Raw genomic sequence first — 22,884 nt, forward strand, 5'->3', positions numbered from 1 at the left:
TCGAAAAGCGGCCGCATGTGACTGAAATTTCCATGGCGCATGCTTGCTGAGATGTTATTGGCAAGGTTTTACACCAATAGCAGGCCCTGCAAGCAAGTTCCGGGAAACGTCCGAATGTCCGCCTCCGGCTGCCCGTCGGATGTCCGTCGGCCGCGATCAGGATCCACAAACGATAGTCCGACGGATGTCCGCTGTACGTATGTCGAACATAACCGGATTTGCGTCGGACGTCTGACCTACGGACGTCTGTGGCCGTCTGGGGTGTTACGAAATTTCATGACTGGTTGAGAGATGTATGGTGGTTTGGTTACCTGGTACACTCCGCCGACCAATATTAGCTCAATTTGGTCACCGTGATCTGTGATGCCGTCAGCACTTCGATCAACCAGGAAATTTCGTTCCCGAGTTGGCAAGTGCCCTGGCAGGTGGCCGCTGAGAGCTGACATGGCAGGACTCTGCGGAATTCTTACGCCATTCTCTGCCAGACAGCACTACAAAGTACTCCTGAAGAAAGAAAGAAAAAACGTTCGCTGAAATTAGAAACTATCTTAAAATAGGATTAAAAAAGTTGAAGTTAGCTACACTTGTACCAAGTTTCAAGAGCCTATCAACCGCAGCTGCAGCCGCTTCTGCAGCTTCGATCTTGGCTAGCTTCCGTGCTTTTTAAGCTTCTCGGTCGGATTTTACATTATTATTAACAATTGGTTCACAGGAAAGGAAACGCGCGGTATTGGTTGATTTAATGATTGATTTATAGGAAGGGAAAGGCGCGGTAACTGTCTCACTTGTTTTCTGTGGACACCTCAACCGCGCCGTAAGGGAAGGGAGGAAGGTGGGAGTGAAAGCGGAAAGAGAGAGATAGAGGAGGCGTAGTGGAGGGCTAGGGAGTAATTTCAACCACCTGGGGATCTTTAACGTGCGCTGACATCGCACAGCACACGGACGCCTCTTCGTTCCGCCTCCATCGAAACGCTGCCGCCGAGGTCGGGTTCGAAGCGCGGTATCTGTCACACGTGTTCTGTGGACACCAAAACCGTGCAGTAAAGGAAGGGAGTGGGAGCGAAAGGAGAAAGAGAGAAAGGGGTTTCGTAGTGGAGGGCTCCGGAGTAATTTCGACACCTGAGGTTCTTTAACGTGTACTTTATTTCCGCCGCACCAGTTCAGGTGCTTCAGATATCAGATAACAGATACCGGGGCTGGCAAATATATTTTCCTTCCTATTGTATATATAATAAAATAACAACAACAACAACAACATCGTACAGCACACGGAAGCCTCTTCGTTTTGCCTCCATCGAAACGCAGGCGCTGACGGTCGGGATTATAGCGAGCTAGAATGATCTAGTCGAACCCGATCGAACTCATAGCCCCAATGCGAAAGCGAAACAAGAAACTTCTAGAAGCAGCACTGTAGCTATATCTTTATTGCTATTAAATAAAATAAATAAAAAAGTTTAAAACTTTTTGTTTTGTAAAGTTATGCGATTTAATCCTGCAGATTTTATTTAATAAAGTTATTCTCAAAATGTTGATTGATTAGAGGCGCCCCCTATATTCGGGTGCCCAACGCTTTTCGCTCGCACTCGCGCTTCCCTCGTTTCTACCCCCATTCCGCTCAATGCTGCAACTGTGATCTGATTGTGATTGACTCCGCCTCGCGTTTATTATATTCATGGTTGCTTGCGTAATGCTCGACTGACAGTAATTGCCCTGATAAGAAGACGCATTGTTCTAGCGGAGTGGTGATCATTGCAGCCGCCTTCAGTAGGTGCCAGGCGACAACGAAGTGCCGACGGATGCCTGCATCCTTCAGTGACTTGGGTGCTCCTTTGCAACTGTATTTCACTGTATTAGATTCGCTGGCACAAGCCGCTGCCTGTTACTCGCTACCACTATTACCATAATCTTTTTGTCCATTATCGATGACATTCACTTCAATTCACGCATCAGCTGCGTCGGTAAGTTCAAGCGAGTGCTATTGTTATTTGGTGGTGTTATTCAGTGTAAACGGTCGTTCAGTGGACGTAACGAGGAACTTTGTTGTTCTCTCGTGGCCTTACGTCACGTCTTGTTTACGACGCATGTGGTGTGAGAGTCGTTTTACTGATTTCATTTTAAGTGCTTAAAAAGAAGTCGTTCAGACTGCGCGCGTGAAGACGAGCAGGTGTAAACCGTCCGTTCCGTGAGTCATCGAGGGTGTTCGTGTTTATGCTTGCTAGCAGCCTCCTAGCGTTCGAGCATTTATGTTGCTTCATCAAGTCGTACTGGCGAATCGTTACTGTGCGATAAAAATGGAGAAGTTTGCTTGAGTGCACATGCTCCAGTCTGTTTTGCATAAATGGTAAACAGCGTCAACGGTTTCGTTCCAACCTAGCTCTTCACCTGCAGCGCGCGAGCCTCTCCCCGTGTCATTTACAGTATTCGCGTTTTCATGAATCAACTCCTGGCGTCGATGTGTTACAAACAGCTGTGAAACATCAGTCTTTTGTCCACCATGCGGCAGACAAAAGCCGCTGTGGGTAAAGCATCGCAAACGCAGCAGGGCTTTCGTCAATCGCTAGATACAATTGTCCATGAGGAATATACATACAATCAGACCTCTCTGCCTAGCGTCGTTGTGGGCGAGTAGGAAACAGGATAAGCCCTGCTGTCGCGCTGCTCTCACGAAAAGCTGGTTGAAGTTCCCGTGATTTGATTAGTGTTGAGAATAGGGCTTTCGAGGAAGTGAGCAAAGCTTCAGTAGCACTTGCCGCCTTTTATTTATTTGTTTGTTTGCCCCCGATGCTCACAGCATTAAAATGCCTTTGACCCGAGTGGAGCTGCTTCCTCTGTCGGTCTTCGTTCTACTGCCTGGCACCTTCATAGTTACGTGAGTATGCTTGATTCATCTGCACTGAATGCATCAGCTTGCATTATGTTGTGTTGTTTGTCTGCTGGTTTTGTACTGCAACGGTAAATAAATGCAGCGACTTGTTTTTTTTTTTTTTTTTTGGCTAATCTCTTTTTGCAAGTTTGCACTGCCCATGGGGCTCCTCACTGGAGTGCTGCTGCATTTTGTCTTTGCACTTAAAGCGTTTTCTCTTACATGTCGTTCGTGATTGTGCCCTATACAGTTAGCAGTAATGTGAAAGCTGTTTGATCATCACCTGCTACGGTGAGAAAGTGCGACTGCATTGTGCTGCATTTTCTAATTTATTCTGAAAGATGTTTTTCAAAACCTGGAAGCAGTGGAGTAACATAAGTAGAATGTGCACGATCATGTTAAAAATTTGACAGTCATATCTACCCATGTGTTTAACAATTCAGAACTGCTAGCTTATCTGGTAGCTTGTCTAAAAAACAAACGGCGGCAATATCTCTTAGTTTGGGGCTGCATAAAAATGAAAGAATGAATCTATTGCTGCTCTGGCATGTAGGAAGAATGCTTGTTTCTAATCACATGCCTATTTTCTTGCAAGCTACGATAGATGTTCCTTTTTTTTTTTTTTTCCCCATATAATGCAGCATTCAATTTATTCGCTTAGCCCAGGGATATAACTATATGAAAATGTGCACATTTCTTTGTTCTTTACCTATTTTTGGGCACTGAGCACTCGCTACAAAGCCTAAAGCAGCTGCTAAAAATGAATTTTCTTCCCACTGTGACATATGCCCTAAAATGTTAATCTTCATTCTCCTCACTGCAGTAGGGTTGGCTGTCGTTTTTTCCAGGGCCTTTACAAATTCTAAATGGCATCAGTAGTGTTGACCAGTAACCTGTTGTTCGACCAGCAGTATTATGCATTTATTTTTTCTCTTATATGTGGTTGTGAGACACGGCAAAGCCATCAAAGCCAAATATGCTTGGAATTGTTTTGCTTGCTGTCTAGGCTTCTAGTAATGTTATGCATCAATGAAAACATGGTGAATTCCAATAAAAGTGCTGGATGTTGCAAGTCACAGCAGTGAGATACAACTAGCGTTGCCAGATTCTTCATCGAAGCAGTGAGGTGCCACATATTCTGTACAGATTAAACTAACTTTTGGGTTTTCTGCTTTGCACTGATGTTTTATAGAGATGCTGCGATAATCTGTAATCATTCACCAGTTAAAAACCAAGTGTTGAGGGAAGAAATTGGGCCTAGAGTACTGCCTGACCTCGGTGAATGGCTCCAAGGGTCATGCGAAGGTACAAGATAGGCTTACTGCGTGCATCTACTGACTAACCGCCACTCCTGAGTGACTGCACAGCATCTAACCGATGACATCAGACATGTGATGATGTTGCAGAGGGTCGTACCTTTGCATTGATGAAACTAAGTTTGGGTACAAACCTGCTTCAGCAGCATTGGATGCTAATTATGATATAGTGTAGCAGGAGTGAGAACTGCAAGTTTGGGTGTCAAAAGTGTCTTTGCATTACCAGCACTGCTATCCAACATGAGCCTTTGTCAATTTCAGTTTTGAGCTATCATCACAGATTGCTTTTTCCATGACACAGCATCAATTATAACGCATCATAATACACTAGTTGTAATGCACCATGGCTGATTGTCATGGTGCATTATGTACCTATTTAATAATTACAGGTGTTCATTAAAATGGATACACTGAAGAAAAAAAAACTCACAGGTGCACCTGATTACATTATGTATTTCTTATATCCACTAAATGTATTACTTGTTGCAGCACACTCCTGTCTCACATAGCTGTGTATAGATGTACAAACATATTGATCATGCAGCTCTTTCACTTTCGATAACACAGTGCAATTCTGCACTCCACAACAGCTGGCACGTTGTCAGATGTCACAGGGGGTCAAAGCTTGCCTGCATGCAATCCTGTAGAGCATCATGCTTAGACAGGTGACAAAGTGACAGTGTTCGGTCTTATCTCAAATTGCCTTGGCTTTCAATGTAATTGGGGGCATATTGACTGCACCTGATAAAAGGAGACTTATTGTTAAAAGGATACAGACATAAAATTTGTTTGTATTGTATTTGTGCTTTGGAATTATGACTAAGAAATTAGTAAACATGGGTTATTGTGTAAAATTTGTCTGTCCACAGTATATCATTAATTTAATTTCTTCTGCCATGCAGTTATGGTTAAGGTTGCTGAACAATGGCTGCAACGTCGCAAGTGAGTATGAGGGCATGTGAGCTGCTCAGAAACTGTAATAATTAATAGTTCTTTTTCTAGCCACTTTCATTTCTCCTCCTGGAGCAGCTTAGCCACAAGAGTCTGCACAAATGAAACTTCAAAGCAGTGCCTATATTGTAGCTTTATGTGTCACAACTTTCGTTCTGCAACCTGAAACCGAAACTGAAACTGCAGAGTTAAAAATTCAGTTACAAATTATTTGTTGGGTGCTAATGAATTCCAAGTGGGGATCTATATTTATAATGCCATGTGCACAGTTCCAAAGAAAAAAACAAAAACAAATATTTTTTGCCTGACTCTCCTCAACTTTTGCCGATTAGACTCCCATCAATACTCCAGCATCCCTCAGCATGCCGCAGTAAATTTTAATTTTTATAATGAAAATGTCATTGAAGGTGTACTGAAGTATGTGTGTGTGAAGTAATGCCTTACTGTGGTTTTAAAGGTATTGATATAGCTATTTATTGTTTGTTTGGTATTATTCGGAATTCTCGTTGCATTTTAGCCTGCTGAAAAGATGCTGCCTTGCAAAGTAGTTTTCTTGAGTGCGTAGTCAAATGTAACGCCAAATAATTTCATCTTTACTGTCATCTTCCATGGGTTATTTCCCGTTTTCATTCCTGCAAAATTCTCATACCTGAGTGCTCAGTTTGTCGTGCTGCAGTCGGCATATGGGCATTAACATATGTTCCTCGCTTTATCACGTCAGATAAAAAATAAAAAAAGACATTACTTTGTTAGTCCAGAGTTTACTGCTGGCATATCTCTCAGCATTTTCATTTAACACATAGCTTAAATTTTGGAAAACACAAGGCCTCTTCGGTATGCCAATAATAAGCTACAATACAGTGCCACTGCTATGTACTATCTGCACCTAGTGAGGATGACACTCAGCATCGCAGCAGAGAAATGCAAAGAATCCTACGATCTCGCACATTACAATGCACATCAGGGAGGGGGTGGAAATTCAGCGTCTTTTACATGCCGCATAATCTCGTAACATTGAAGGTGATTTTTAGTACCAACCATTTATCTTTGCAGCTGGAGATGCTTGCTGGGCAATACTCATGCAGTTTTAATGGTGCAGGGCAGCAACTATGCATTTGTTACATTTCTAAGCTTAAATTGTCTAATATGGTCTGCCTATGTATAACGAAAGCCATTTCTCCTTAAGAGAGGAAGCTTTAAACAAGAAGTTCATGCAGCGTTGTGGCACTTGTTACTGGCATTGGTGTATGACTGAAAATTAGTGATGGCACAATGCTTTAGAACATGACTTCATTGGGACTATGGCCGAGTGCACGCTCCATGCCATGTGGTTTCTGCTGTGTTGCACGTCAAGGCATAGATTTTTGCTTATATCTTCATGTGAGTCAGCATATTTTACTGATCAATAGCACTTACTGGGGCTATTTGGAAACCATGCCCACAGGTACCTGATCTCAATTCTCCTTGGCCATGTTGAAGTGGAGTTTCCATACATCAGTGACACAGGCACATATGCTCCCGAGAGCTGCATATTTAGCCAGCTTCTCAACATCTGCTCTGTCCTGAGTGAGTCAAATTCAATGTTTTATTTTCTCTCTCTTTTTTTTTATTTTGAATCGCAGACCAGCGACCGTTCTGAAGCAGAAAAAATATTCAGTTATTGCTAGAGCATATTTTCTTCTCTTGGATTCTCCAATTAGCCAAGCTTGTATTAGATTGGGTTAGAGTAGGTTAGGTAGGAACATTCACTTAGTTTCAAGTTCTAAGTAGAAGTTGTGAGAAGCCATGAGTTTTACAGCGTCTCTTAGTTCATATATTTCTGTTTTTGCATTCTAAAGAAAGCCATCTCCGAGAGAGTTGTGGTGACCAAATGATCTCGTCTCTTTCATGGACTACGCAGTCTTCGCAGAAGCTTCATGTGACAGGGGCCCTCCACTTTTACAGCTAAGCAGGAAACACAACAGAAATGGGGCTCCTGTCTACAGCACAGTTTTTATGCCGTAGTTTGTGCAGGTTATGTAAAAAAACTTCGACATTTGCTAATTATGTACGACAAATTCTTTGAGAATGCAAGGAGAAAGGAGTGGTTAACGATGGCCACATCAGTGACGGACAGGGAAGTAACAGGGGGAGCAATGTAAAAGATTTTCTGTTGAAAAGCCACAGTGAACCCCTCTCACTTGGTGACAGAAGTCCAGGAAATACATGATGCAGATGGAACCAGAGTTTGTAGCTCCTCCGAACTTCGTGGCTGCATATGGTATTGTTGTGCAACCTGTTGATGAATCAGTGCTCAGCCATTCACCTGCCAACTACCACCTGTGAGAGTCATACCCATGGTTTTTAGCTCACGAAGACGACACTGATATCGGATTTATTGGAAAACGAGGCCTTTAACACTCACATTAAAAAATATACAGATATCTTTGCTTCCAGAAGTAATTTGAGGGGTGTTCTGAGGCATTGCCATTTACATACCAGTGCCAATGTGGCCTAACGCAGTAAAAAGAACTGTGGACTGTTGAATCTCGTAGCATATTGGGCAGTGTTGCTTTCGCTTTTCCAAACTTGATTAATTAGTGAAGGCTAACAAACTTCTTATTTAAGAGCCTCAGGAACAAAGTGTCAATGCAAAAGTTGTTTTAGATTGTTTTGAGAGACACCTGACTGAAATGTTTGCAACAAGCCGCATTTACGTAAAGTTTATGTAGTTTCTCTACTGGCCTTAGATCATGACTAGCGTAATAGAAAAAGATTCACTGTGACAGTGGTGCCACTCCGCTGTCCTGAGACGTTTCAGAGAACAAAATCTGCCTTTTGCTGAAGTGCCCCCCTGTGAGGCTTTGCATGTGCTCTGGAATGGAGATTTGAGCCAGCAGCTGGTCACATAATAGCTTTCCTTGAAGGCTAATAAATAGAGCTAAGTAAATTTTGCCATGGTGGAAACATCGCAGTGATTAATTCTTTTTCAAAACAATCTGCAACTTTTGTATTTACACTTTGTTTTTAAAGTCAATGATTAAAAGTTAACTTATTAATATTTACTAATTAATTATCTTTGGGAAACAAAAATATACTGCTGACTACAGCAGCTGTCTTTCAACAGCTCTTGTTGTTTTCACTGTTTTAGGTCATTGCATGTTTTTAAAAGCTTGGTTACGCATAGCTGGGGCATCAGGTATAGACAGGTATATAATCCGCGTGTGAGGGCTGAGTTTGAGGCCTCATGAAAGTGCAAAGTTGATGATTACAGTTATAATGAGGTCTCAGCCTATTCAAGCCAACTAATGCCAACGGTCTGTAGGAAAACAAAAAGGCGACACTTTAGAAGTGGGCACAATGTCATGAAGCACAGGAAAGCCTCCGATGGGTTGGCACATGCAGTTACCCATGAAGCAGCGGCAACCGCTCCTACATGCATTGGACTACTCAGTCCTGTGCCTTCTTATGTCAGCATTAAAGTGTACATTCACCAAAAACCCCGGTGTTGTGACAATGAAATTTTCTGATTGTGCAGTACAGTGATGACATCACAGCCTATGATATAATACAAGAACTGTTAAGTGCTTTCTAATAAAGCAGAACACTGGATTCTGTGGCCTTTTTAATTGCAAGCCTTGCATGCAGCCTGTACACTGCTAAAGAGCATTCATTCAATGAAATCCTCGTACCCTAGAATAGAAAGCACTCACACGCTACTTAGCACTGCTTCATAATCAGGATCATCACTTAGCAACAACACTTGTCCACGCTGCAGTGTTATTGCATATACTTGTAATGATCATTAAGCATCCCATGATTTTTTTTCCTTTCCCTACTCTATTGAACTCTTTCACTCTCCTCTTCTTTTTCTCAGCGGACTGTACCACCTTCTTTTCAGTCCCATTGCCTCCCTCCTATTTACCAGCGCATAGCGCAAGGCCCAAAGGTTGTCAGAAAGTTGACTTCTTTCAGCAGTTTGTGAGCTGTTCATTGAAACATTCTGTTGCTATCGGCAACATCGGGAGGGAAAATAATTGCATTATGTTCGTGCTTTGGTTCCGAATATGACATGGGGTGCATTCTGAAATATGATCTGAGGAAAAAAATCTTATTATACTCATGTAAATAGGGTAATTGATGTTTCTTTGCTCTCCATTCCCTGAATTAAAAATTTTCTGCTGCAGCAAATTAGTGACCCCAGCTATAATAAAAGCATCAAAGCTTTTCTTGCTTTCCATCTTATATTTTGTAATGGCTTTTTGTAATCAATTTATTTGTTATATATTTGACATGCAAAAAAAAATGTAAAAATTGGTTCCACTGCAGAAATGCATGCCTGTTGACCCATGTTCTGTTACCGCAAACAAAGTACAGATTTTGAGGAAACGTTAATGATGTGTGTGCTCTGTGCTGTCACAGCCAGGACATCGAGTAACGGCATGTGGTAACTGAAGTAACGCACATAATTTATGCTGGTTACATCGGCATGTCATGCAACGATGCAATTCATGCAAGATGCACTTCTGGTAGTGGATTGAAGTGGGTTATTAACAGCTGTGACCTCAAGTAGATCGCTCATGAACATTGGCAACAACTGTGAATTTGTTTACCGTCGACGTTAATTAAGGACGTCGTAAATAATGAGGGGAGCGTCAGCTGGCGGCGCAGTGCTTGCGTGCACACTTGCTTGACTGCCTGTCGAGGGCTCTTGCCCGCACTTTGCGAAGGCGTTCTTGCTCTAGCTCATTGCTAATGGAGGCATTCTTGTTTGTATTGCTCTTTGAGCTTCAAAGCTCATGCTTGTCATCTTTGAAGGCATCGTTGCCTTTGCTTCTCTTCTGTCCTCAACGCTAGTGCCTATCGCTTACGAAGGCGATTGTGTTCTTGGCGGTCGGTAGCAGCACTCTTTGAAGGTTCCGTCGAAGACTGCGCCATTATTGTGAGGTCATAGCGGGATGGCAGTTGATGAGTGGGATATCCAAAAGGAGAAAATGGTCGTTCACGCACAAGCTAGGTATGGCCACTTTTTGGACATGTCGTGCCATCTGGTGCCATCATAGCAATTCAAACAAAAATACGGTGCACATTGTGTGTGCCAGGTGGCGCAGCTTGTCCAATAAGTTGCCGACCATGTCGTCAGGGCATACAAGCTAGGACCTGTCCCAAACTAATAATCTTGTGTCTTTGCAATGTCGCTGTTGGATGTAGTAAATAAAAATATTGTTCAGAGTGAGTATACCTTCATCCGACATTATTTTGAAGTCACTTACTGCAATAACACACAAGCAATTAAGAAAACTGCTGGGATAGCACTTCTTGAGGTCGTTTTGCCTTGGTGGAGGGAACCGTGACAGACAATAGGAGGTGAAATTTTAGCCGTTAAATGTATTCCTGCATTAAAATCTATTCTATTTAGCTATGGTGTAACAGTTAGCTGGGATCATTATTTGAAATTTATGTTGGTGTCTTTCGCAAATTTTACAGATCAATGGCTCAGGCTGCATGCAACAAGACTATGTTGCTTTGTTTCTAGAGCGGCCTAAAGCCACGTGTTCCCATTTGTAGCTCAGGTTTAATGAGAAATTAGTATGATGTGGCTCGAGGGTGTTTAGTGAACTTCTGCTTTCACAATGCAGAGGGAATAATTGGCAGATTTCAGTCTATTACTTATACCTGCATATGGCAGATAGGTGCATGTTAGTGTAGGGAAGTTCCACTTTTCTGTTCTATAGTCAGAATATTATGTCTAGTTAACATGGAATAGGCTTTATGAATCGGAATACACTAGTATATTTGTATTTGTGTTTCCACTGGGAGAAACTGGCATGTACAAATTTTTTATACCTAAAGGAATTGTGCATTGGTGTCGCTTCATGAACTTTAATGATTGCATGAAGTTCACTCACATTTTATTCTTTCCAGTAGGTACTGGCACCTATTGGGTATTCTGTTTCAATTTTTTTTTTTTCTGCAGGCATGTGCTTAAAATTGCTTTTTGCATTTGTTGCAAGCTGGAGAGGGCCTTGACTATGTCGCGGCATTTGATTCTGTTTGCCTTGCATTCTCAGTGGCCGCCACAGTGTATGTGCGCTACAAAGAAGTGGAGCAGTACTACAGGGACCACCTGTCCCAGGAGTCGCCGCGGGTCCTCCGATTGAACACTGTGGGACTCTGGCTAGGCTGGGTCTCCTCCTTCGGCGTGTCTATTGTCGCCAACTTTCAGGTAATTGCAGGGCCGTTTCTCAAGAGTTGATACACTTCAGGAGTTAGAGAATAGCCAGCAGTTGCTCCTTTGATTTGCAATTTGTTTTCAAACTAGTATTGTTGTGCTGCTTTACAAGTGTTGCTTTTGTTATATTTGTTACTATTCATTGTGTTGCCCTACTACGCCACACCCAAGTACCACCTGTTCTGTGTGCACTTATGCAGGAGACAGAGGTGCTGTACGTCCACCTCTGTGGAGCCATGCTGGCCGTGGGCGGGAGCACGGCCTACACGTGGGTCAACACGCTAATGAGCTTCCGCATGCACCCACTAGTGAACACTCGGTTGATGGCGTGGATTCGCCTGTTCCTTTCCATCGTGGCCACGGTGGCATTTGTCTCCAGTATCCTCTGACATGTGTGTGCCCTCCCTTCAAGGTCTTTAACGGAGGTGTTTAACATGCAAGCTTTACACCTCTCACTTCTGGCTGTTTTAGTATGGTTTGTTAAGACGTGTGTTTTAAACGTCTGCTTCCACGATTTCTTTACTATGTGTAAAATCTGTCCGTCAGACCTGCTCACTCTTTTTTCATGTATTAGTATGGCCGAACCTTGACAAAAGTTATTTCACCAAAAATCACTAGTCTTCTGGACACAGTTCATAAAGTAAAAGTTGGAACTAGCAGTGCCTAGATTTAAAAGCATTGCTTGTTCAGTCCTGGGTGGCAGCACTGTGGCAAGTTATGTGTGGATATTTGCTCCAAGGGAGTTGTTTGAAACAATGTAACAGACTAGATAAATTAACAATAGGTCTTTAGGACCAAATGTTGTTTGCTTCAAGGATACCTTTTGATAAAAATAGTATATGGGGCCTTTTCTTTATGTGAAAATAGCTGTGAGCATCAATACCACAGAAAGTAGATGTTCGGAGGTACTGAATAGTTGATTCAGTTAAAATTCTCCGAAAAAAAGAAAGATTTGTTGTACCGTAGAAATTCGTTGGAGCGTACCACATTAATTGAGACTAGCCATGGTGACTCTGCAATTTTGACATTTGGTTGCTGACTACACAGTCAGTGGTGGGTTCGATCTTTACCATGGTGGCTGTATTTTTGATGGAGACGAAATACAAAAACATCCGTGTGCTGTGCGATGTCAGCACACATTATAAGGAACTCCAGGTAGTCCAAATTGATCTAGATAAGTCCTCTTCCACTATGACATTCCTTATAGCCCCCCTTATGTCGCTTCAGAACATTAAGCCCTAGAGTTTTGCAATATACGATTCATGTTAACGATGACTTCAAGGGACTAGAAAAAGTACCCAAAATATCTGAAAGCTGAACTATTCAGATGGCCTGCAGTCACCTGGCATCAAAGTACATTTATTAATTGGGGAATAAATGGGTAGTAGTCGGAATGGTCATTTGCTTGTCAGTGAAAGCTGTGCTGCAACAATTCAATTTTGTGTGCAGTCTGCAGAATGTTGGAGAAGAACTGCTTCAAAACAAAGGGGAACACTTGATGTTGATGCCGGCATAGCTTCATTTGGAGTAAACTGAAAGTTCGAATAAACTGAACTTAAATTAACTATTTCGACTATATTTTAGCTTAGTTTTCTTTTGGCATGCTATTATGGCCATACTCTTTAAGATTTTCTAGGACCAGTTCAACTTCCTGCTCTGTTGTGGTTATTGGCAGTCTTTGTCAGTTTATAGCTGTTGTCGTGACAGAAAAAAAGTTAGTAGAGCTAGGCTTACTGGCTTAGCCCATTAATCAGCAGCCGCTACTCTTTTGGTTTAGCCATAGAGACTGGCATTTTGCCTTAGAATCACGCTCAGTTTGCACATTCCTCCGCTCCTGCCATAATCTCCCAAGACACAAAGCCACCCGTTGCCTCCCATCCACTCATACGCAACCAAGCACTAATCAGATAAGCATGCTGTTAACCTCAGAGCAGAGTTTATTCTTGCAAAGCCCCACTACCTTGTTTTGGACGAGAAGTGCAGCAGACCTTAGTGTTAATATTGTTAAAAAGGAAACTTGGCATCTCTGTCTGACACTGGCTTTTCGATATGAACAGTTTTTCTCTGTTACACATTGCTTAAAGCTGGTGCAAAGCATCACACTGGTGCAGCAAACTTCATACCAGCAACAGGACACAGCGCTTGCTGTGTCCTGTTGCTGGTATGAAGCTTGCTACACCAGTGTGAGACCAGTGCTACACCAGTGTGGACACAGGAAGCGCTGTGTCCTCTCCGCTTTGTTTCCTTTGTTGCCATCTTTCTGCACTAGGAATCCGGTCAAATGTGTACCAACTAGCGTGTAAGAATATTGAAGGTTCAGTTTCTGTGGCTGAAATGGGAGACGTCTGCAGTTTATGCCAGCTATTCACCTCTGCGTGTCACATACTGTGCCAAAGCATATTCTACTTCTCGCTCACTCCTAAGCACAGATTAAAAAGCTACTGTAAAAATCCGCTTATGTTATTTTAAGGAAGCAAGAGCAGAAAAAAAAAATTAAGGGGGCACTTAAGCTTCGCCTTTGAGGATATGAAATGACAATAGAGGCAACCACTTGACATATAAAGCCCCCCTTTAATCAAGCCATATGAATGTGCTTGCGCATAGCCTAGTTGTAGTGTGCTTGACTCGCATGAGCACCGGAAGGGTGGTTCTTATCACAACTTCAAATGACCAACCAGAGTTTTGCAGCTCCTCCCAACTTTCTGATATCACATTGACTCGTTATGTCGCACAAACCGCTCGCTCAGACAAGCTTGATCGGAGAATTTCGCACCATGAAGAAAAAAGCTCGCACTTGTTCCGGCACTTGAGAGAACCACCAGTCCTCTGGTGTTCATAAACCAGTGTGCCACTTCCAGCTGTAGCGTGGGAAGTAGAGCATATGCTGATATCTAACATATAGAGATCTGGGCACAGCACTTGCACATGGTTTCTGCAGTGCCGCTGACAATGCTTTTGTGCCTCCATATCTGGCGTTTGCGCATGCTTTGTGTCGTGGATTTCCTTGACTGTGTCCTTTCAGCCGCCATCACTGCACCCATGTCGATACACAGATTCCACGGAAAGGACAGAACAAAGTGGAGACCTGAAGATGGGGTTTGTTTTGATCTTGGTCATGTCTTACTGCCTCTTCTTATTATTAATCCTTGGAGTTACCATGATAGAAAACACTCTTTCCATGTAGCTGTTTGAACGTAGCTGGTTTCTTAAAAAAAAAAAAAGAATTTGATGTTTGCAGAATTTTCTGGTTTCACTATATAGCAGGTGCATTAAATAACCTTTCCTAAACCTCTTCACTAGCACCAAAAAGAATTAAGACAGCCATTAACATATTTAAATAACGTGCCGAGAGGAAATGTCAGCGGCAGGCACCAATAAGTTTGCATCGGCAGGCCCGCCAATGTCTCAGCATGCACTTCCAAGCCATTAAGCCCAATTAGAGGGTAAATTAAATTCTAAGCGCACATGCACTGCGCTCAATCCTTTTTTTTTCTCTTTTCTTTTTCTAGCGGAAAAACATCGCCGCCATCTTGAATTTCGGCGCCCTTTTAGAAAAGTGCCCCCCTCCTCTTTTTGCACGCGAGAGTGGGGGCGCTTGCTCAGAATTTCTTGCTTATGTTTCTAGGTGCAAGAATTTCTCGTACCTGGGAGAAAATTCAGTGGTCGACATTTCTTGTGTTTGTTATTACTTTGTGGATGAAAGCAAAGCTTAAAAGATTGTGACATTTAAAAAAATATATTTTAACCCTTTTCCACAAAACAAACCATTTCAATTTTGCATATGGCAGATGATAGCTCGTAGTTCCTTCCGTAAAAGCTAACACAAGCAACCTTTCTCACTCCTTGCCCCCCCCCCCCTTTCTTTAAACACTCACTGTAGGTGAGGCAAATAGAAAGAGACGGCGTTCTCCCTAATGCAGGGCTACCACCTCCATGTGGCAAGCACAGCGTCAGAGTGGATCCTGGTTTTTGCTGTGGACGTGTACCTGCTCACATTTGTCAAAGAGCTGCGCCAGATCTGCCTCATCTCACCCAAGGTGCTGACCTCGTGGCGCCGGCGCCGTGGGGAGAGCAGGCTGCTCCACTGGGTCCTATTCACAGAGCATAAACAGCCCAAGCAACGCTCTACAACTAACTGCTCACTTTACTGAGTGGGCTTGCTGAGTAGGATGGGGCTGGGGGAGCACGGCTGCATCTGGGAAAGACTGCATTTTAGTCTTCGGTAATGGGGCACTAGAAAATGAGCAGCCCGGAAGTGTGGTAACCGTGACACATAGTCTTCTTCAAAGTTCCAAAGCCCTAGTCGAAGTGAAAGGAACTGCTATTCTGCTAGTCAATCCTGCTCGCTCTGAACACTCACATAGTATGAACAAGTGCCACATGATACCACAGTGCACATTAGGACTATGGCACCCCATCTGCGATAGAACAAATGGCTGTGGACGAAGGGCTTTGCTAAAGCAGATAGTTATGTGCAGTGAATCTTTCCGTGGATAGATGCTATGCAGGTGTGTCCTTAATGCTAAGGTAGCCAATTGTGGGAACCTTAGTGGCTTTCATATTTCACTCAAAGAATGGGATAAGAATGCAGGCTACATAAGTACATAGCAGAAGAAAAAGGAAAATGGCAGTCCTCATAGACAAGTGCAGCATTATTATGTCTAGCACAGACACCGGCATTACTGTCTGTGCCTGCCAAGAGATGTTATCTTGCAGCACAGAAAGGAAGAGGACCAGGCCACTTAATAATCGTTGCTCTTCCTCCTGACTGTTGACCCTTTTCTTCTCCAAGCACAAGAACCTGCATTTATTTTTGACAGGTCATTAAAAACAGATGGCGCATCGATTGAACCACACACAGCAGAATTTAATTTTGCTGTTGAGTGCATCTTCAATTTCACTGTATCACACTGTCCCCCTTAAGAAAGCTATGGTAAGGAAAATGATAGGGTACATCAAGAGACAGGAACAGAAAACAAATAACTGGTGGTTGCTTTATGTAAGAAGTAGATTGCGAAAGGAGGCAGACAGCATGGGGCAAGAGGTAGTCAGGGGGGCATACGGAATTAAAAAGTTTAGAGAGGTAGGATGCCTGCTGCTTTTGTAAGGCAGCTTTATTGCATGTTAGCAGTAGAGACCTTTGCCTATACAGTAGACAAAACTGGATTGGTAATGGTGATAATACTTGCTTGTGCAATACAGTCTGTCCCTGTTCTCTTCAGAGTGATACAGAATGTATCTCGCATAACTAATGTAGCTTGAAATGCCAATTTTGGCAATTTCGTTCACTTTTACCTTGCATGCTTCTTGGTACAGTTCGCAGCACATCTGCTTGTGGTGTTTTTAGTGAGATTTCTACATTTTTTTACACTCGCATCGTGTTCATGTTAAAATTGCCTAGCATCTTGGTTCCTTTAAGAGCCAGTGTGAGTTAGGCTAAAGGCTAAAGCTTTAATAGCAGGAATTAGCTTCTACGTGCGTAAATTGTCTGCCATAGTTAAGGAGCCACATATTATGGTTGCTTTGGAGGCTTCTAATGCTCTCTAGAAGGCATCCAAGCATAAAGAGACCCTGAGAAGATATTTATGGTCATATTCTAGCTCAACAGATCAGTAGGGGCGGTCTTTTTGAGTACTCTAGTCAAATTTATATGCTGTGCGGATCTTATAGTTTACAAAAAAAAATGTTTTAAGAATTTCTCTTCATAACCTGCTTGGGTGACACCTCTCTACAAACTCTTAGCCGCCCCTGTCCTGTCGACATAAAATAGGTCTTCTCATCGGGCACGCCCAAGTGAAGCGGTCAGGATGGTGCACAGCGGCACACAGTCATGATTACCGGTCTTCACCTACTTATGGTTATGTTGAGCTGAGGGGTAGAGGAGGAGTGCAGTTTTGGTTGCTCACCTCATGGCATTAGTGAAAATATCTTTAAAATTTCTGCTTTATGGAGAAGAGTGGTGGAATGCTGTCCATTTGTATGCATTCTCTAGTCTTAGGAAATATCTGTTCATGATTCTTTTATAGTGTCCATCTTTTTGGTCTCTAGGGGGACGAAGAGCTTTGTTCACTTGCGATGCAAGAGTCCTGGCATCATGACTGATGAATTTTTGCAGTGCATGATTGTCTCTCATTCACTACAATTGGCAGAAAAAACAGCATTCTTTGCAAAGTGCTAGCGGTGTAAGTCACATAAGGCATGTAAAGCGGTTTAATGGTTGTGGCAAGTTGAGCTGTGATGTACTTTTGAAGCGTAATGTTTCCCATTCAGTGGTCTGTACTCGACAGTGCACGCAATGTCTATCAAGGCTCCTTTTGACAGTATGCGTCCAGGACCAGAAAGCTTGCTTCTTAATTTTACATTTTGTAACTATCCCATGGTGCCTTTGCCATATTAAAAAAATAAGTCAGTTAATTTCTAGCAAATTGGCATTATTGGCTCGTGGTTGTGCTAGCAGTCCCTTTTGTCCACTCTGGCCACGTGCTTGCTAATTTCAAGTCTGTTATAGCGTTCAACCTTGGTAGGAAATGCTGGGAGTTGAGAAATAAAGACAAGATCTCATTTTGCAAGCCATTGCCATCACAGTGTGGTTCTCTGTCCTTATAACGCATGCAAGGGTTACATTCTGTGTGCATCAAGGTTTCTGACCCAGTATGTTTCATAGGCCACAGTATGTTTCTTAAAGTATGCTCTTCAATATGCATGGTTGCGTGAGACAGTAGTTTTGACCTTCTGCCATTTTAGCTTGCTGGACTATTTGTGGAAAGAAAGGTGAAGCAAAATGGACTACAGCCTCATACCTAGTGTCATATTGACAAGGAACACTTCAGATCAGTGCACACACATTACTTATCCTTATCGGTTGGGTATGGGCTCTGCCAGGCTCTTGTCTGCTTATCTGCTTCTATCTTCACTTTTAACAAAGGCCGTCTATCCTTTGTGTTGCTTTATCAGCCTGAAAGATTAGCCAGAACTTGCATGATTTTGAGTGAGGTTTTTATAAGGAAATGTCAGTATTGACTTGTCGCAAGCTCGCTCCGCAGGTAAGAGACTCTGAAATGAGACAGCGCGAACAACACGCGCCGGGTAAAAGTGAGACAACATGGGGGTGTCCATGTTGTTCACGCGGTTAAACTATGCCGCATTTCTCTGCAAACCAACTCTCCCAGTTTTCCGTCCTCCATAAGAGAGACTATTGCTGTATATAACAAAGCTACAGCGGACTATGAAAGGTTAGAATTTTGACAGCATGACAGTAGCAAAATTAAAATTTCCTCCAGTGGAAGGTTTCCAGAGGAGGGTAAATTTTCACCTTTACATCGTGATCAGGCAATTGATAAACAAGATAAGCATATTCAGCTATCATGGCTTTGAGCTAGAGGACCTGACAACTTAGCGAGGTGGCTGGTTAACCACTAGTTTATCCAAATGGGTACAACCCATCACCTGGCCTGATGCTCAGCTTACCAAGACGCATGGCTTGGGAAAGCAGTGCGTGCCTTCAAGTCTTTTTGCGTGAACATTTGCCATCTTCATAGCATTGTCACATACCTTTTCCATCAAGATAAATGTGCACCTCATTTTAAAGAAACGGTCTTCAGCCATGCACACATGAATGACTCCGAAATGATTAGGTCCCTAGATATAAGCATAGGTGAAATACAATTGAAGCTTTTTGTGTTTGTGGGGTGAGCTGTCGTTTTTGAAGTACTGTGCATTGGAACCTAAATACTAAGTTACTAGATGCATAAAGTACAAGCCTAAGTTTGAGCTGTTGCCAGATGTTATCTTTCTCCTTTGTAAAATGGGACCACCCTTCTTGGCACTGTTAGGTGCATTCAGCCCCACTTATAACAAATGTGACTGTCACTGGAATTACGTTTATTGTAATGAGGTTCATAGTACTGGACTTTTCTTGTTGTAGCCAAATGTAATAGGTTGAAATGGCATTCATTTTGTCTTTGAAGGCATCTTGCGCGTATCTGCTTCTTCATGCAGGCTTTATCACAATGCTTTACAAGCTGTTCAGAGTAGTCGGATGACACTTGCCAAGATGCTTTCTGCCAACGCCCTATTTTAGGGACGCGAGATCACCCGTTATTGTATATGCGCTCACAATAGCTCTTGGCACGTCAGCCTTTGCATTTCTGGTCCTCGACCAAGTTGTAAAGATTCAACGACAAAGCTTGTATAATACACATACAAGCAGAAACTATTAGTTGCATTAGTGCCTGTCATATGCACATCGCCTCCATGTGGCAGCAGCACAGGACAACCAGCTGGACAGGCTGCTCACACCATGTAACAGGCTGGTCCAGTAAGGTGTACGATGTGACTAAACTCAAATTTATAAAATCACTGCCAGTGTTGATCTCACACCACTTGCACCGATTTAGCTTGCAAAGCTGGCCATGGCTCATGCCCACCATTCTGTTAGGACTCGGGATCGTCATTGCACTTGCCAATAGTTTCTTTGCTGCCTTTTTTAACAGCGTGACTTTATGGGCTTGTTGGTGCATGATCATAGTGACTGTAATGCAGAATAGCACAAGACACCAAAAGAAGCAATCAAAACAAGTGATAACTTTCAACAAACTTTATTTCTCACATGCAGCAGATTTATGTGCCAAAGAGATGCTATCACTTATGATAGCAGTATTGTTGCCTCAGAAACGAAAGCTCGTTATCACAAAATAAAAAAAAAATATAGACAAGATGGGCTAACACGCATCTCTCCTGAAGAATTTATCCTTTTGGCTTCAGTTATCAATTGCGTGGTCACATCGCTAGTTTTTTCTATCACAACCGTTTTCTCGAGAAATGGCTTTCACTTTTTCGATTCGTATGAAAGAGCTTGCTCAACAAATGATCTCCTGATCTTGATGTCAGGTCCGTGCTTTATTAATTGCTCATTTAGACACCTCCCCCATCTGGCTGATGTAATGCCACCTGCATGATAAAGATATCTTATAAACAACGCTTGCACTGAAAGAGACTTGTGGCTTCTGGTGACGAGTCGTGCATCCGCGTGTTCTGTTGCTGAAATTTTTTCACTCCTGCGCCATGAGATGAGTTTCTTAGGGGCTGATATGGTTGTCCAATTCTTTTCAAATTATGGAAAATCTCGCACAACTATGGCGTTGCAACTAAGTTTGTTATCACATTGTGATAAGGAACTTGCATTACAGAGGCAACAATACTGTTGGCACAAGTGATAGCATGTTTTCGGCATATAAATGTGCTGCGTGCGCCAAATAAAATTTGTTGTAAAATAAAATAAGAGTCAGTGCTCGTGTTGTTTGTTTCATTTTGTGTTGTGCTATTCTGCGCTACAGTCTCGCTGTGCTTTTTTTGTTGCTCTTTTTGGGGGGATGCCACATAGTTCAGAAGTAGGACCAGAGGCGTCACGAAGCTGACAGGCGCTTTTCAGTCGCCAGCTAGGGGAAGTGAAGCGCGTAGTATTTAGTTGCAGGGCCAAGTTTATGGGGCCTTGTTTGCTCCGACCAAGTTGTGCAGTTGGTCACGGTCGTTCGTTGTATCCGAGGCACACTTTGATGGTTGCTCCATCCTCGTTTATTATAAGCAAGTGTTATAACTGCTGTCGCTATAAGTGGGCTTGGCATTGTTGAAATTTTTTAATGCTTGAAGTATGCAGCTGCTGGCAGTTTGCTGCAAGGCAGAAAAGTTGGAAGTGCATTTGATAGTGCCTGAATTTTTTGCTGAGTCAATCCGGCTGCAGGTGTTTACAGACATTTTGCTTGCTATCGCAGGTGCAGTTTCTGTCGGAAGGCGCCCAGCTGTCCAGCTCGAGTGATGTGTACCACACGCAAGATCATTTGGAGATTGCTCATGCGCCCATGCCATCATCCTTGGGCAACGGGGCACCCGACGTAGCCATTCTCACCACTCGTGCTGTCGTGCACTAACTCATGCAAGCACACGCTAGGCCTTCTGCTGCCACAGCATCAACTTCTTTTAGCTTTGTATCTTTGACGAAACCAATACGTAAGTGATCCAGTGTGTCATGGATCGCCTCCGTGTGGCCGTTTCACATTACCTGGCTTCTCGTGCTGCATCAGCAAATGGCATCCGGTGCACTACTTTACTTTGAGGTCTGGCACGTGATGGGATACTTCATCATTGCTGCTTGCCACTGTGTTCCTTTTACTTGCATCCTCCACTCTTACAAAGAGAGAGAACGTGCTATTGTGATCTGCAAATAGCATGGCTTGTGAACAGTTGTGATTGCTACAAATCGCACATTTGCTGTACTGAACTGTGCTCACAGCTTTTGGTGCATGCTACACCACTCTTTGAGCTTAGGCTCAGGAATACAATCCTATGTTATACTTCATGCAGTAGTGATGTAAAATACCAGTGTATGTGGGCAGCCTCCTCATGAGCAGTCCCCCGGATTTTGCTAGTTCATAATGTAGAGTATTTATTTTTGTTTGTGTGTTTGAAGGGCAACCTTTATTGTCCTCTTTTGCCTATGCATTCTCTCGGTTATTTGTAAATTAAGCATTTTTCTCACATTTTTTAAAGAGTTTCACTCTTCTCTGTTGAAAAGCTGGTTTATTAAACATGGTACGATACTTTTGAGAAATAGTGCTACTTTAATAATGTGGGCATTCATTGATTAGTGTACAAGTTTATACGCTTATACAAGCGCATAGTTTTATTTTATTTTATTTTTATTTTTGATTGAAAGAGCCTACAATTGTGTATAGTATTTTTGACCCCTGCCGATGCAGTTTGTATTTTTATTATAAATTAAAAACGCATTTAAAGCCTTCATGTATGGTGTTTTCTGGTGCTTGCAACATCCTCATCCCAGCAGCTGAAAGCTAGACTTCATGGATATGGACCAGTCCTTTCATTTTCTAATGTGTGTATGCATTGCAGGACCCCTTAATTGTTTGATACAGGTAAGCTCACTGCATGCTCATGCATGTGTTTATTGAGGTGACATAAGGGGATCCGGTGGTTTAAGGGAAAGGGAAGATGTCAGTCATAATTTCTCATAGCTGTAGCATAGCACCGCCACCGGCGGATATTATGCGTGATCCTTCCCTCGAGCAGTGGGAGGCCGTGTTGGCCAGTTCAGACCCGGTCGTCCAGACCAGGGCCGTGGAGTGGGCCACCCAGGTCGCCGTCAGCCATGGGTTGATGGCCATCTAACACGGAACCATCCATACATGCTCTCTGACGAAAATAAAGTTTTTCCATCCATCCATCCATCATGCAAACGTTGGTGCCATTTGTGGTGGCTGTGGCACCTAGATAGTTAAGTGTGTGGCCATACGCTATTCTGCACATGCCACATTCAAGATGCCGTAAAAATATACTTGTCCTGAAATGTCTGTTCTTACACCAGCTTATATTCTCTTTCAACTGCTGATGGAACAAGAAACGAACACTTTTCCGTAGGCCTGTCAGATGCCTAAACGGTTCCGAAGTGAAAACGACGTTTGCCGTCGTGCAAGCTAGCACTGTTTGCTTCCGCATGATGTACAATTTTTGTAACTTTAATAACGCGATAG

At 42.9% G+C, this 22,884-nt stretch overlaps 1 protein-coding gene across 1 annotated transcript; it reads left to right on the forward strand.

Annotated features, from left to right (window-relative positions):
- Positions 1-1,575: 1,575 nt before the first annotated feature.
- On the forward strand, positions 1,576-22,136 carry LOC146190728 (DNA damage-regulated autophagy modulator protein 2-like). Its single transcript, XM_084601099.1, has 8 exons — positions 1,576-1,958; positions 2,792-2,869; positions 6,575-6,696; positions 11,181-11,335; positions 11,542-11,719; positions 14,364-14,437; positions 15,262-15,378; positions 21,112-22,136. Exons 2-8 carry the CDS (start codon positions 2,799-2,801, stop codon positions 21,265-21,267), a joined length of 873 nt encoding a protein of 290 aa, XP_084457225.1. The 5' UTR covers positions 1,576-1,958; positions 2,792-2,798; the 3' UTR covers positions 21,268-22,136.
- Positions 22,137-22,884: the final 748 nt, after the last annotated feature.

Source organism: Amblyomma maculatum, chromosome 4, assembly GCF_055883805.1.
Source record: "Amblyomma maculatum isolate TAMU_Amacu chromosome 4, ASM5588380v1, whole genome shotgun sequence".
Lineage (NCBI taxonomy): Eukaryota > Metazoa > Arthropoda > Arachnida > Ixodida > Ixodidae > Amblyomma > Amblyomma maculatum.